The sequence below is a fragment of the Meriones unguiculatus genome, chromosome 3, assembly GCF_030254825.1.
Source record: "Meriones unguiculatus strain TT.TT164.6M chromosome 3, Bangor_MerUng_6.1, whole genome shotgun sequence".
Lineage (NCBI taxonomy): Eukaryota > Metazoa > Chordata > Mammalia > Rodentia > Muridae > Meriones > Meriones unguiculatus.
In genome coordinates, this window is record NC_083351.1 from 148,782,422 (window position 1) to 148,796,727 (window position 14,306).

Sequence of the window (14,306 nt, forward strand, 5' to 3'; positions counted from 1 at the left end):
TTTTTGTCAGAATCATACCTCAACATGGCTTCCCTCATGTCTACAAACAAATGCACACCTGTGAAGAAAAGTTGACTTTTTTATGACTAGATGTAATTGTGGCTGGGGTGGACTGCTGTCTGCAGGAGCCTAATTATAATTTATCTTGGGCTACCTATATCATTAGCCACTTGGTGGCCATTTCTCACACCATTGTAACAGATAAAACCTTTCTGCTGAATAAATAATAAATACAACTTAAAAAAAACAACAACTTTCAAATGTATCAACAGCCCACTGGCTTCCATTAACTAAAAGCATCTGACGCCAATCCCTGACTGCTGTACCCACCTACCTGGTATCTCTACCAGTATGTTTTTAAAGTGTCTTGATTGATGACTTCTTTGTTCTGTTACTATAAAAACATGATGAAACAGCTGCCACACTGAAACAGAATTTGGAATAAGCCGAATCTGTATTTCCATAGTTGCTAATATTTGGCTGCAAAATTAAATGTTATTCCCTTTGAGGTGAAAGTTGTTTCTGAATCAACAAACATGTGTATGCATTTGCCATGTTAACAACTGAAATTTGAGTCAAATAAAACGGAACAACGTTTGTGTGGTAAAGTCACCTGGTACACTGCAACATGCAGGCACTGTAAACGTGTATCTACAGGGGTGGTGCTAGAGCTATTTCCGCCGTCACTTGAAAACTTGAGAGCCTAAGCAGAACAATCTAAAGACGTTAAGGAAGACCTTTGGAGAGAGGGTAAAATACAAGTCGTACTTTTTGGTTTTTGTTTGTTTGTCTTTTGTTATTTATTTATTTATTTATTTCCACAGCAGAAGCCAGGGGCCTCAAGCATGCTAGGCAAGCAAACCGCCGATAAGTGGAAAGTTCACAAATGGCCACTGCAAAATCTCCACTTTCACCATGCCAAGTCCTAAACTCAAATTCGTAAGGATGTCAATTTAATTCTGATATTCCCAGACATTTGTGAGAGTGCCGTCCACTATAGTGTGTGCACGGATGTGGACTTCACTCAGTCAGGGCCACAAACCCTGCGCAGCCCATGAGTTTCCTCTGAAGTGATTTGGGTGGGTCTAGTTTTACTTCATCTACTATGTACATTCTGCAAGACAAAATGTTGTGCTTTTGTTTAATTTGGCCACAGCATTATCTGTTGAAACCATGTGCTGTAATAGATTCTGCTAAAAATATCACTTTTATGCCTGGTGTCACAGCTTATAACCTCATAATGTGGGACTGTACAGAGTGAGCCTGTCTTAAAAACAAAACAAAACAAATCAAAATAAAAAAAAAAAAAACCTTCAGTTGACTTGTCAAAGAAAGCAAACTAACAGTATAAACTGGTAATTCTCCACCTCACAATATAGTTCTATTGAGTATGAGTCTTGTTATTTAGTCCAGAACTCACTTCGTAGCCCAAGCCCAGACTAGCACTGAACTTAAAATCCTCATGGCTTAGCCTTCCAAGTATGGGCCTGACAGGTGTGCATTCCCATATCTGGTTTGAAGAGTTAATTTTTTAAGAAAAGTGTATAGTTTGAGATTTAATTGTATTTAAAGTTTTTATACATTTTACTGTAGTCTACAGGAGATCACAAACCGTAACTACAATCCCCCAAACAAAACCCATCTACAGGACTTCTTAATTATGGATCAAAGTTGTCACTAATCAAAAAGAAAGTTTCTTAAGAAAACAGACCATTTTTGTTTAGCAATGGCTTTAATTTGTTAAGAGATGATAGTAAAAACACACACCTTTGAAGTCACCTTTGTACTATAGCAATTTTGAAGAATGTTACCAGCCGTCCTTCCTTGCCTGAGTTAGCTGAACGCTCAAGCAGGAAAGGACAGCGTGCTCCGCAGAAGTTCTGAAAAGTATGATGCCCATTTAAACACCTAGAAAGATTTCCCTATAATCTTCTAGAAGGTTTTTCTGTAACTTATAAACAATTTATAAACAATAAAAAAAAAGTGTTCTGTTTCCTAGGTGGCCTCCTGTTATCCTCACAGGGCATCAACAGTGGAGGAAGCTCCATCAGCAGCAACGTAATTTAAAACAATTCCTGCTATGAGAGCATATAAAAGAAAGCAGGTTATGTGCACTTCTGGCTCTGAGTAACAATGCAGTGACCTCTCTGGGCGAAAAAGGGGTTTTAGCATCTTGTCTTTAAGTTCTGCCTAGCTTATTTCCATTGCCACCACTAATAAGTTTGTAATACTAAAGTTTTTCACTGTTTTGTTGTTTGAGGTGGATCTCACTATGTGGACCAGGGTGGTCTGGAATTCCTTATTCTCCTGCCTTAGGAGGAGTACTCAATGCTGGGAGTCTAGACATTTACCACCACATCTGGTAATGCTTAACTGTTCTGTGAAGTCATAATAGTAAAAGCTTCAACAAATGAAGAGATACCGAGTTTAAAGGGCTTTGATAATGTGAGTGAAGGTAAATTCCTATTTTTGAATGACTCCATTCATATCAATGTTACTAACTAGTTAAATCAACTCCAGAGGGAATGATCCTATTAACTTAGTGTCTTCTAGATTTTTTGTGGGGGTAGTGGGAACCTAAGACAGGGTCTCACAGACTGGCCTCCAAATCACAGAACTTCCTCTTCTGTCTCTTGAGCTATGAGATTAAAAGGTATGCGCCATCATACCCAGCTTCACTTGTAGACTCTACATCTAATGGCATCTGTGTCAAGAGAAAGAACTGGAAATGGTTTATTTACTAAGAACCAGAGGGAGCACTCAAGCTCTAACGGCTGTTCTTTCTTCCTGTGTGACACTGCACAGCCTCAAGCACACTAACTTGCCATAGCCTCCAGAGTGCACCAGGCCCCAGGGGAGAGACCCTTCTGTTGGAGGTTGGTTAACACTGTTTCTTTACACAGCAGTAAGAGCACAATAGATAGCTAAATTCACCAAAACCAATGTGCTTGGTGTTTAGTTCATTAAAATATTTCTGAGACACAAAGCTAAGAAGACAATACATTATTTTTCAAAGCCAGAAAACTCTCAAATTAAGAGTATTCTGATAAGGACATTGCAGCCAGTCCTGAAGATACCTGATAAGCTAGGATCAGATGGAAGGGGAGGAGGACCTCCCCTATCAGTGGACTTGGAAGACGGCAGGAGGAGATGAGGGAGGGAGGGGAGGATTGGCAGGGAAAGAGGGAGAGAGAGGGCTACAGCTGGGATACAAGTGAATGTATAAAATTGTTTAAAAATAAAAAAAAATAAAAACGAGTATTCTGTTTAGGAATGCGAAGGGAGAGCATGGGTCTGGGTATCTCATATGTAACCACATTTTAAAAGACCATATATAATTTTTTTCAATATTATAGTCAATATTTTCCTAATCTTTAAACATACAAAACATTTTAAGTACATATGGGAGTATCCCACCTGTAATTTTAAAGAAAAAATTTAACAATAGCTCATTTATGCCAAGACTGTCCAAATCATTACCATTAAACATTTAGGTAGGTACTCTCACAGAAAACTTAATAAACAAGAAAAAATAAACAACAGCTGAACAAAGATAACATCATGAGGTAGTCACAGCACCATCTTGTTTTGACAATGAAAATAGGGGCTGGAGGGTTGGCTCAGAGGTTAAGAGTACTGACAATGAATGTAAAAATAAGGAGGCCAAACAATCTGATGACCTTGTAGAACATCAGAAATGTCCTGAAATCAAGATGAGCATCTTGCTTGCATCTTGGCTAGTGCCGGTAATCCTCAGTTGCATGAAAGGTTTGAGGCCAGCCTGGACTACATTAAGAAACCATCTCAAAAGAAAACAAAACACAAAAGCAGGATAGGCATCTTAAAATCTGTTTTCAGTAGTATCAGAATAATGAAAATATTAGACCGTTATAAGCCTACAATCTCAGTACCTGGTAGGCAAGGGAAGGAGACTGAGAGGGGAAGGCCAGTTCAGGTTACATAGTAAGACTATCTGAAAACAATAGAAACAAAACAAAAATGAGAAAGAGTTAACATTTTCAATGTTTTCTATGAGGAATGAAGATAAAAGGCAACTCTGAACTATTCCCAAGCCTACATGAACATTCTAGACCACCAAGAGGGCTGCAGCTTGGGAATGCAGGTTGGGAAAGCAGCTCGGTGCTACCTATCGCCAGGCAGGCCGTAGGTGACACACCCAGCACCACAAGGTTTATGAGAGGATAGAAGGGCCTGCGAGACCGGATGCTGGTGTACTGTCAAAGGCAGTTCTAAACATATTTTACTTTTGACTCAGTACTAGTGATCAACAGCAAGCCAATGCAAATCTGTACAGTAAACTTCAGGCATGCAGCTAAACATCACAGGGTAATCTGTGAAGCCCAATACCATGGGAATTCAAACCATCTGATTACATACGAATAACACGTAACACCAGTGCATCTGAACTCATACAGATACAGGTCCAACTGCACGTCCCACCACTGAGCAGCTTATACGTGACTGGAGTGGAAGCTGTCCAAAGCCTATATTGCTAACTTGTGTCTACAAAGAGAGAGAGAGAGAGAGAGAGAGAGAGAGAGAGAGAGAGAGAGAAACCCCCCCAAAAAAACCAATCAGGAACACTCTATAACTACCGTGAAAACAACCATAGGAAAAGCTGTGGTTCTTCTAAAGAAAACTGTTCACCAACAAAACTATTCTAACAATTAATGTAAACTGTTGTTTAGCATTATTCAAGGTTTTGTTAAATTTAGGTTGTGGGTTTTAAGACAAAATTACATGTTTTATATTGTAATTGCCTGTAATCTAGTCATTAAAGAGTCTTGGTATAGTATCTGCTGATAATTTAGATAGATACAGTGAACCCATCATGAGGGAATGGCAACATTCACCTCAAAGCTAAAAATGTCACTTTAGTTTTAGCACTGCTACTGGGCTCTGGAATAGCTATTTTAATCCAACTCTCCAGTTGTGTGTAAAACAGTTTGTAAAATGCATTGTCTGAGAAAAGTTTCTATACAAGCAACAGTGACTACCTGGAAAAAAAAAAAAACAGTGATGTCCAAAAAAAGATGACAGGTTATTAGCTTATACATTGGATTTTCTGCCAATAATCTATTTTCTTGGCCAGTCTAAAAAGCACCTATGCTTCACGACCTGCAACCCTAACATCAGAAAACAGGAGCTGAGGAGCAACCTCCATTTTAAATATTTCCTTGGACAAGTAACAAAGTAAGTGTATCAAGGGTGGCTCTGACATGGCATTTCTAGTACATGAGCACTTAAATTCATGATTTAAGAAATGATAATACTGTAAGCCATTAAAGAAAACTCTAAATGCTTGAAGTTTATGGTAGTGCACATACAATGCACCGTGGTTCTTCTCTGTGTATGTTTGAAGTGTAGGAGTGCACATTTCTAGGGAATTTTTTTTCAGCATCAAACAAATTTCTAATCACAGATACAAAAGATTCTAAAATCCTATACTCAATATTCACTGTGAAAATACTCTTACAACAATATAATTTTGAAACTACAATTGACCAACAATAGGAGTAAAATGACCTCTTAACCAGGTCAGTTTCCTCTCAAGGCCATGGCTGTGGTATTCTACAGACTGACAGCTGTATACAGAACACTGCTGCATAGTCTGTGTGGTCATCACGGTTTTCTGCTCTTTCTCAAGCCTGAGGCTAATTCAGCACTGCATGAATATATAATCATTTCACACAGAAACACAGAACACTGGAGTTTGGGAAAGCACTACTTTGAACTGCGCTAACTTTGAACACACCTACCCTGGCTAGACAACAGTTAAATAAAGGTATGAACCATTAAAATCCTTTGTCCTCTCAGCACTTCACAGAAAAGTTCTCTATGGGATGCAAGTTGTTAGGTCCTGGGTGTGGGGTGGGGACACATACAGCGTAGGAACAGACAGAGGGACTATCTTACGCCAAAGCTTGAAAGACAGTTCCTGAAGTCTCACATAGGCTATGAGCTGCTGGCACTTAGCTAGTCAATATCTAGAAGCACAGTACTTTAGAGAAATACAAAGAAACGCTTTTTAAAAATATAGGTATATAAATTAACGAAATTGGTATTTAAAAGGTTTAATACAAGGGGGAGTACCAATTCTTAATACAAATTATTAAGCATAGTTTATATAATTTCAAATGTTATTCACATTATTGCTTGATACCACAACTAAATGGAACAAGTTCATGACACACATTAAAATGTGTATAATTTTAGGTTTATAAAAAACAAAGTCTACATATAGGCCATTCAGAAATGTATAGTGTGGAGATATGTACAACCAAACAGAAAAAAATACATGTATTATGTGTATATTTAGAAGCCATAAGCTAACCTGATCTGCTTAAATATCCAATTTTCAATCAAAAAAGTATGTAACTAAATTGAAAGTGAACAGGAAGACTGAAAACAGTGTAAAATATACCCTCCATTTCTTAGTAACTAGCTGCTCTACATACCTTCCCACCAGTGGGGCATTAAATACCAGATGATTTTTAACTCTAAAACTTTGTTTTCTTTCCAAACTATTCAGAAACACACCCATTCTACAATCATGTTAGATTGGGAATCATTTTACTTTTAATTTTTAAAGGGACAACTCTCTACTGCTGTCTGTACGATTTGCTGAGCGATACACATGACCCAAGTACAGCTTCCTTACTGCCCTGTCCATTGCAAGTCTGCAGAGTGATGCCACTGTAAGGTGAGCCTGAGCTCCAGCAGCCACAGATGCATGCATACCATTGGGTGATGTGTCTACTCTAGGGAAATCAACACTTCTTCATAAAGTTAAGGTGTATCTGCTGAGGCTGAGCATAAGGAACTGTGTAAGAAGAAAGGTCAGCTCAGGGCCCAAAAGGCTATGTGAGAAAGCTTAAAGTTTTCAAATAACTATTGTGGTAAATTCTAAAGAGAAGGGAAAAAAACAAAACAAAAAACAGTACAAGAGCATGTTACAACAAATAACAGGTATTTTTTCTATGTTAAGGAACTGATAAAGGACTGTGGAACCTTGTTGACAAAATAACAAAGGCTGGCCATGTTTATGCTAAGTTCAAATGTATTTTTTTTTTTGAGAATACAAAAAGTAATCCTTGAAAATCAGAATATATAACAGAAAAGAGCACAATAACTTAAGTATTAAACATCTGTATGAAATAACTTGCAAAGTTTGACAAATATGCACACATAGAACATGCGGTTATTTAAAAAACAAAACAAACAAAAACACCACCCGATTCTGTAGAACCAGCATCATCATATCACCAGCAGGAGAGCACCAAGCAAGGCACCATTGGAAAGACAACACACTTGGAAAGTCTCTATAAATAAAGCAAATGCTAATCTGGTCGAAAAATCGGTGTCTTTGGTAAAAATTCTATGAGGATGACCTGTAAAAGGAGAAGAAAAAGGTTTTAAGCAACATAAAACATTTTTTAACTTTAAAAAACCAGTCATATTCTTAAACCAAAAACAAATAAAAAAAAAACTTTCACAGATAAAGCATCTTTATAATTAAAAATGTATTTGATGCGAATGATTGCTAAAGGTAGGAACTATTTTTTCACAGAGATCTCCTGACATGGAGGGTCTGAGCATACACCTGGTTAACCATCTGTGCCAGGAACTTTCATTTTCACTCAAGTTCTACTGGCTTCTTTCTCTAGTTACCCTGCAGGAAGCCTTCTGTGTCACCCAGGCCACTTTCCTGACCTACTGCTCACACAGAGGAGCCCACTAGCTTCCTAGTACAATATGTGCTCCCTGAGAATAAGGACTGTTGAGTGCTCAGCACTAATCAGTGTCTCCATTACTCACCCCATTACTCAGATAACATTAAGGAAGAAAGGGAGAGAAGAGCGTTAAGAACCCTGTCTTCTGGGCAGGACAGGCTTGTTTCACACATGAACTCACAACAGCTGTGGTTACCTGCACATCATTTTACAGGTCAAGATTCCAGGGCAGATGGGGAAAGGGCTCGGGTAACCTTACCCCTTGGCCAGGGAATTACTGGCAATTCATAGCTGCTGGAAGAGGAACAGTCATGTAGGTACTGTGAAGTTCCCCATAACCCAGTAAACAATCCTTGACAAATGCACATGCCAGCAATCCTAATTAAACCCCACACATAAAGAAAGGAAGGAAGGAAAGAAGGAAGGAAGGGAGGAAGGAAAGAAGGAAGAAAGAAAGGGACAAATAAACATGAGTAAGAGGAGGCTGTGTTTGGAAGAAGGGTTCCAGAGGAATTGGGAATAGAAGTAAGAAAAATTGGGTGGGTGGGTAGGCGGGGCAACAAAATACATTTTATATATGTTTGAAATTGTCCAAGTATAACTAAAGTGTAGAGTTAAAAGTTTTCAGGGCCGGAAAGATAGCGTAGTAGTCACAAGCACTGGCTGCTCTTGCAGAGGACCTGGATTTTGTTCCCAGCAACAACATGGTGGCTCACAACTGTAGCTCCAGTTCCCGGGTATACAATGCCCTCTTCCGCCCTTCAACAGCACAGACACAAATGTGGTGCATAGACACACATGCAGGCAAAACACTCACACATATAAAATAAAAATACACTCAAAAAGTGGGTTTTATCCTCTGCCCATCTTCTTTATTTGTGTTCAATTTCCCTGTTACTCATGTTCTTCACCTATAAATAAATGGATTGGACCAAATAAAAAAGTTCTTTGTAGCTCTAGAAGTTAATGATTAGTATTTAAATAACATACAAGTTCATACTGAATAAATACTTTGGTACTCAAACACATCTTCCACTGTAGTGTTTTAAAATTTTAGGCTCTAGGGGTGAGCATAGCATTTTACAACATAAATGCAAAATGTAAAACAGTGGCTATTTTATGATTTTATGTACATTTGTGTTGCCTGTATATATATACACGCACTATTTGTTGTGTATGTGTATGGATGTGTGTGTGTGTGTGTGTAATATGTGCGTACTGTGTGTAAGCCTAATGCCCACTGAGGTTACAAAACATTTCAGATCCTCTCAGCTGAAGTTATAGGCAGTGATTAGCTGACATGGAGCTGCTGAGAATTGAACCCAGGTCCTCTGTAAATGTTAACAAGTGCTCTTAACTCCAACCCAACATGGCTTTTTGAGACTATCTGAATTTGCCTTAGTTTTGAAAGAACAGTGACTTGAAAACAGTTTTGTTCACAATACTTGAATAAAAACAAAAATAGTTTTTCACTGGAATTTTTTTCTAGGTTATCTCTAACAGTCAAAATATAATCAAGAGGAAGTACTTCAATAGAACAAAAAGTTGTTGTGCTGGGTGTGGTGGTGCATGCCTTTGATCACAGCACTCAGGGAGGCAGAGGCAGGAGGATCTCTGTGAGTTTTCGGTAAGCTGGGTCTACAAAGAAAGTCCAGGACAGACAAGGCTACACAGAGAAAACACTGTCTCAAAAAACAAACAAAGCTATAAGCAAAGATTTATGCACAGTAGAAAGGCTCAAAATAAATAAGGCATTTTCTTCTTACTAGACTATGTGTGATTATGACATTTAAATGCTTTCAAATAACTTTTCAAGCTTTATTTACTCCTATTTTCGACTACCACAAATATACATATTCTAAGAATATCTTTTTAAATATCACTTTAAAAACCAATTTTAAGCTGGGCACGATTGTGCACGCCTGTAATCGCAGCATTTGGGAAGCAGAGGTAAGCAGATCTCTGAGTTCAAGGCCAGCCCAGTCTATACAGCAAGTTCCTGGACAGCCAAGGCGACACAGTGAACTGCTGTCTTGAAAAGACGCACACACAAAGAAAAAAAAAAAAAAGGAAGAAAGAAAAATAAGCATTTTTTATACCTTCTATGATCATGTGAAACAATTTAAAAGTGCTTAATTATATAAAAATTCAAGGTAAATAAATGTTTCATTAAGTGTACAAAGGCTGGCCATGTTTATGATGTTCAGAATGTTTTAAAGCACTACTAATTTAATTGTAATGGAAGAATTTCCTAAAGATAAAAGAAAATCCAGCACATACACTGTATGAATAACGTTTTTCATACAGCTCCACTTGGAAATCACATAATTTAGCTTTTTCTTTTCCCAATGCGAGAGATCCAACCCCTTGTGTGGTAGGCACACGTTCTATCATTGGGCTATATCCAGATAGGCATTAGCTTTCTTTTCTTTTTTTTTTTCTTTCTTTCTTTCTATAGTAAATTTAGAAATCAAAAAGGAATTAAAGCTTTAGGTTTAAGCTTGGTGTTTTAGTTTATAAATGCATACTAGCAAATTATGATTTCCCCTGAAATGTCCCAACAGGTAACAGACCTCTTACCATGAATGATGAAATGACTAGTACCTGCCCAGTTCAAGCTGTTCCCTTTTAATGGTTATAAAGAAGCAGCAATCTCAAAAAACATGTGATGTTGTAAAAGTAAAACCTAAATTACTTAGTTTATGAATTGAGAGAGTTTCAGGGTTGAGGATGAAATATCTCTGATGTTCAAGGGGCGAAAGATTCTGCTGTTTAATAATGAAAGAAAACCAGGAAAAGGTTTTGTGAGTATTTTCTAACTATTTAAACACTTAAAAATAATCAATTGTTTACATATACATACGATCAGGGTTGTAAGTTTCAAAGAACAGAGAAAATTCTTCCAGGTCCTTCACAAAGACTGGTTTTAGTTTCAACAATTAACTCCTTTCTTAAATTGTTTTCTTTTAATCTAATAACCTCGCTGTGTTTTAAAGTAAAAAACAAAACAAAAAAACCCTCAAGCTCAGGGGAAAATTAATAAATTCATAATTTCTTAAAGCATTCTGAACTTTTCAAAAGAAGAACAATTATTCAAATAAGGCAGGGCATCAATAAATTAAATTTCTAAAATAACTGTGTACATGTATGTATGTGTATGCAAAATTAACCATCTTTTAAAGGACAAAACCGGTTGGTCAAAAGGTAACTTAATGTACAAAGCAGTGCTCTAGTAACACTTTGGAAAACCCTCTACAGCCTCGAGGAGCACGGGCAGCCAGTCTGTAAAAGGCGTCTCAGGCTCCAGCGGCTTGGCTGAAAGGTTCTCTTCCATCCTTGGAAACTCATTAGCATTATATAAAACGCCATATCTGACGTGCTGCATAACCAAGGTTGTGGTTATTCTTTACACAGCATCTAAAATTTCACACTCCATCAACACATGTTCAGGCCATTTTATCTTGGCAATTAATTTATTATTTTTCAGAACACAGTGAAGCCTTGTTTTCAAGTCATTCATAACTTTATAAATCAGTCTTGCACATGAAACCCAGGCATCTGCGACCGTAGAAAATCCTTGCACTGGGGAGATTAAGCTCCTGACACCTTTGCTGATTAATAATCACGGAAAGAATAAGATCAGAAACAAAATAAATGATCATTTAATAGAGAAACTCACAAAACAGCCCTTTAACTTACATATTCCATCATGTTGTTCGTTTCACATTTCCTTTTGCTCAGTCTCCAATGCAAGCACAGCTAGACACGAAGGAGAGCAAAAGAAGAGAAATGAGCTCCATTTTCCTGGGCACAAGACTCAGCCACTTGTCCACCTTTCATATTTTAGTCCAACAAAAGCATCTGTTTCCATACTGTGCAATTCAGACCCAACAGTACGAAGCTGCTCCCCGCAGTACTCACCTTGTGGTATAACCTATTGTTTTCCCATTCTAATAACTTCTCAATCGATCTTCGTGTCTGGAAGACAAATGAGGGGAAAGTTTACTCTTGACTGGTTTTAGAAAAGCTGTTTTGCAGCTGCTTTTTGTGTGAAAAGGGAAGAAGTATAAAACGATGACAAGGCAAGAGTGGTCTGTCCTCTGCATGTTCCAGCACTAAGCAGTAACCTCATCACAAACAGCGGTTTGTAAGCAAAAGTGAATTTTCTTTTAAATACATATGCAAATATTTTAAAATGTTTCACTTACTAGTTTCTGACTTATAACTAGTAGCCTAAAAAGCAAATGTCATTTACCAATTTAAAGTTAAATCCCCACTTGTTTAGGCAACATTTTACAGTATTTAAATAGTAATTAAGCTTCCTTACTCTGTATTTTAAAATTATAATAATTTAAATATTAGTTAACAAAATATAAGTGGCTTTCAGGGTAATTCTCAAAAAAAAAAATCCTGATAATTGAAGGTCAAACGAATTTTAGGATTGTACAAGAAAACCTGTATGCTGGCTACTGCAGTTCTCAAACACAGCCAAACTTTTATTTAAAGCAACATAAAAGTGCTATCTCAGAGTAAAGTCCGATCCCTAGTCCCATGGTACTAATCTCCCTAAACTGCTGCAATGTAGACTATGAGGCATGGACCACTTCCTGCTTGAAAGTATGAATAAAGAGCTAATGTGGGGAGCCAGGTGTCAGACGAGACTACAACTCTGCAGGTGTAGAAGTGACAGTGCTGCCACGAGATCAACTGCAACTTGCTGCAGCTGCTGCTTTCTAAGAAGGAAGAGGCATCCACTGAGCATAAATGTGGCACAACTGTAAATAAGTTCTGACAATCACGACCTGCATGCCAACCACGGGTGGGTAAAGTGAAAACTGATAGGAACAAACTGGTTTTGAAGACTGTTACATAAAAAGTTAGGATTTATTTAAAGTCTCTACTGTAATCCAGTTCCAGTATTAAACTTCAGCACGTTCAACAGCTATAAAAACACTGAAGTCATATAGTTGCCAATTATAGTTCATAGCTACCAACAAATTACCACGAGTGCTTATATTTTCCTCCTTTATGTTATAAAAATAAGAAAATCAGCTACTTTCTGACAATACTATGTCAATGACTAACTTATTACAATTTTTGAACAGTCTTTTTGGCAAGAATTTTAAAGAAGTGGCCTTGTTAGCAATGATCAGCAGCCCTCACTTGCTTCTTTGTAAGATAGCCTTTTAGAGGCAGCCCTCCTTTTAAATGAAAATAGGGCAGCAGTTATGGTCACACTTTTTGTTAATTTAGTTGCCAGTCAGCCCCAAATCAAAAGAAAATAAGGCTGCAGAGTGTAATTAACATTCAGTTCAGTCGTTTTGTCCCTTGTCTAGCCCCCAAGCTTTGTTAAATTTGCCATCTGAATGCTGAAGGCTGTAGGGAAATCGATTTGATTCTAATCGCACCATGAAAAGAACATGATCTAACTGCTTTCAGCCCTCCGTAAATCTGTACTAGGTCTTTAGCACAATGCAACTTCCAATTTAAAAAGCACTGAATGTCTCGTCAATGACTTTGTGAAGAAAAAAGAACAAGGAGCAGACATAAAAATTCCAATAGTTGTTTAAGCATTAAAGTTCATTTGCATCACAGCGAACCTGAAAAGGGCTGACCTCTCAAACCGCCTCTCAGGTCTATGAAGTTGTAGCCTTGACAAGCTCACATTGACAGAGCTCATTGACTCTGAAAGGCTACTCTATCAATGGTGAAAAACGGCAATAGGTTCTACTATGAGCAGGCATCTGCCTGCCCACCCGCTGCTAAACCAATGGTAAAACCATTTCAAAACCTGAATCCACCTTGTAATCTTCCTTTCTAGGATCCTTTAATAATAGATTAAGATTACTATACAATTTGAGGTTTTACTTTTACTGATGGCTTAAAAGGGGATAGGGGAAATTAATGAAATAGGGTAGGAAAAAGTAGCTTTTGAAGTCTGTTGTTTTATATTAAAATTATATAAAAATAGTTTCTAAAAACCTAACACTACATTCTGCAAACATTTATTACTCAAAGAGTTTTTACCATATCATCAAGTTATCAGACATTTAAGCCATGCTATACAGTGGTAACATCTAATTATCATACATAAACATACACACATATCCATGGCATTTACCAACCTAACATTTGTTTACTTAAGTCAACTAGCATACCAGTATTTGTGTAAAAGAAAATTACAAAGTATAAATTTTAAATTCTAAGATATTTATGTAGGAACTTTAAATTTATTCTTTGCCTCCAATTAGGAGTTTAATGACAGTGCTGGGTATAATAACTGTATCCCATAATATTAAGAATTCTAAAGCAAACAAAGTTTGCTATGCCATATTCTGTATAATCGTCTAAATATTCAATATCTGTACAATGTTGGAGTCTGAAGTAAAGCTGTGAATTAGCACCATCTAATCTTACTATAAGACTTCTTTCCTGCTTGACAGGTGAAAAAAAGGCACTTGCACGTGCAGCTCAATTAATCACTGCACTTGACATCTCAATGATTTACAGCGAGGAGCAGGTGAGAACACACAAAACCAGAAAGGAACCCTT

General features: G+C 37.4%; 1 protein-coding gene across 1 annotated transcript in view; it reads right to left on the reverse strand.

Annotated features, from left to right (window-relative positions):
* Positions 1 to 7,063: 7,063 nt before the first annotated feature.
* Positions 7,064 to 14,306, reverse strand: part of Chic2 (cysteine rich hydrophobic domain 2) — a 37,958-nt gene continuing 30,715 nt past the window's right edge. Inside the window, exons 4-6 of the mRNA XM_021652859.2 lie at positions 11,676 to 11,732; positions 11,454 to 11,513; positions 7,064 to 7,412 (exon numbers count right to left, since the gene is read on the reverse strand). Coding sequence (XP_021508534.1) covers positions 7,362 to 7,412; positions 11,454 to 11,513; positions 11,676 to 11,732 — 168 coding nt within the window. The 3' untranslated portion in view covers positions 7,064 to 7,361. The remainder of the gene's footprint in view (positions 7,413 to 11,453; positions 11,514 to 11,675; positions 11,733 to 14,306) is intronic.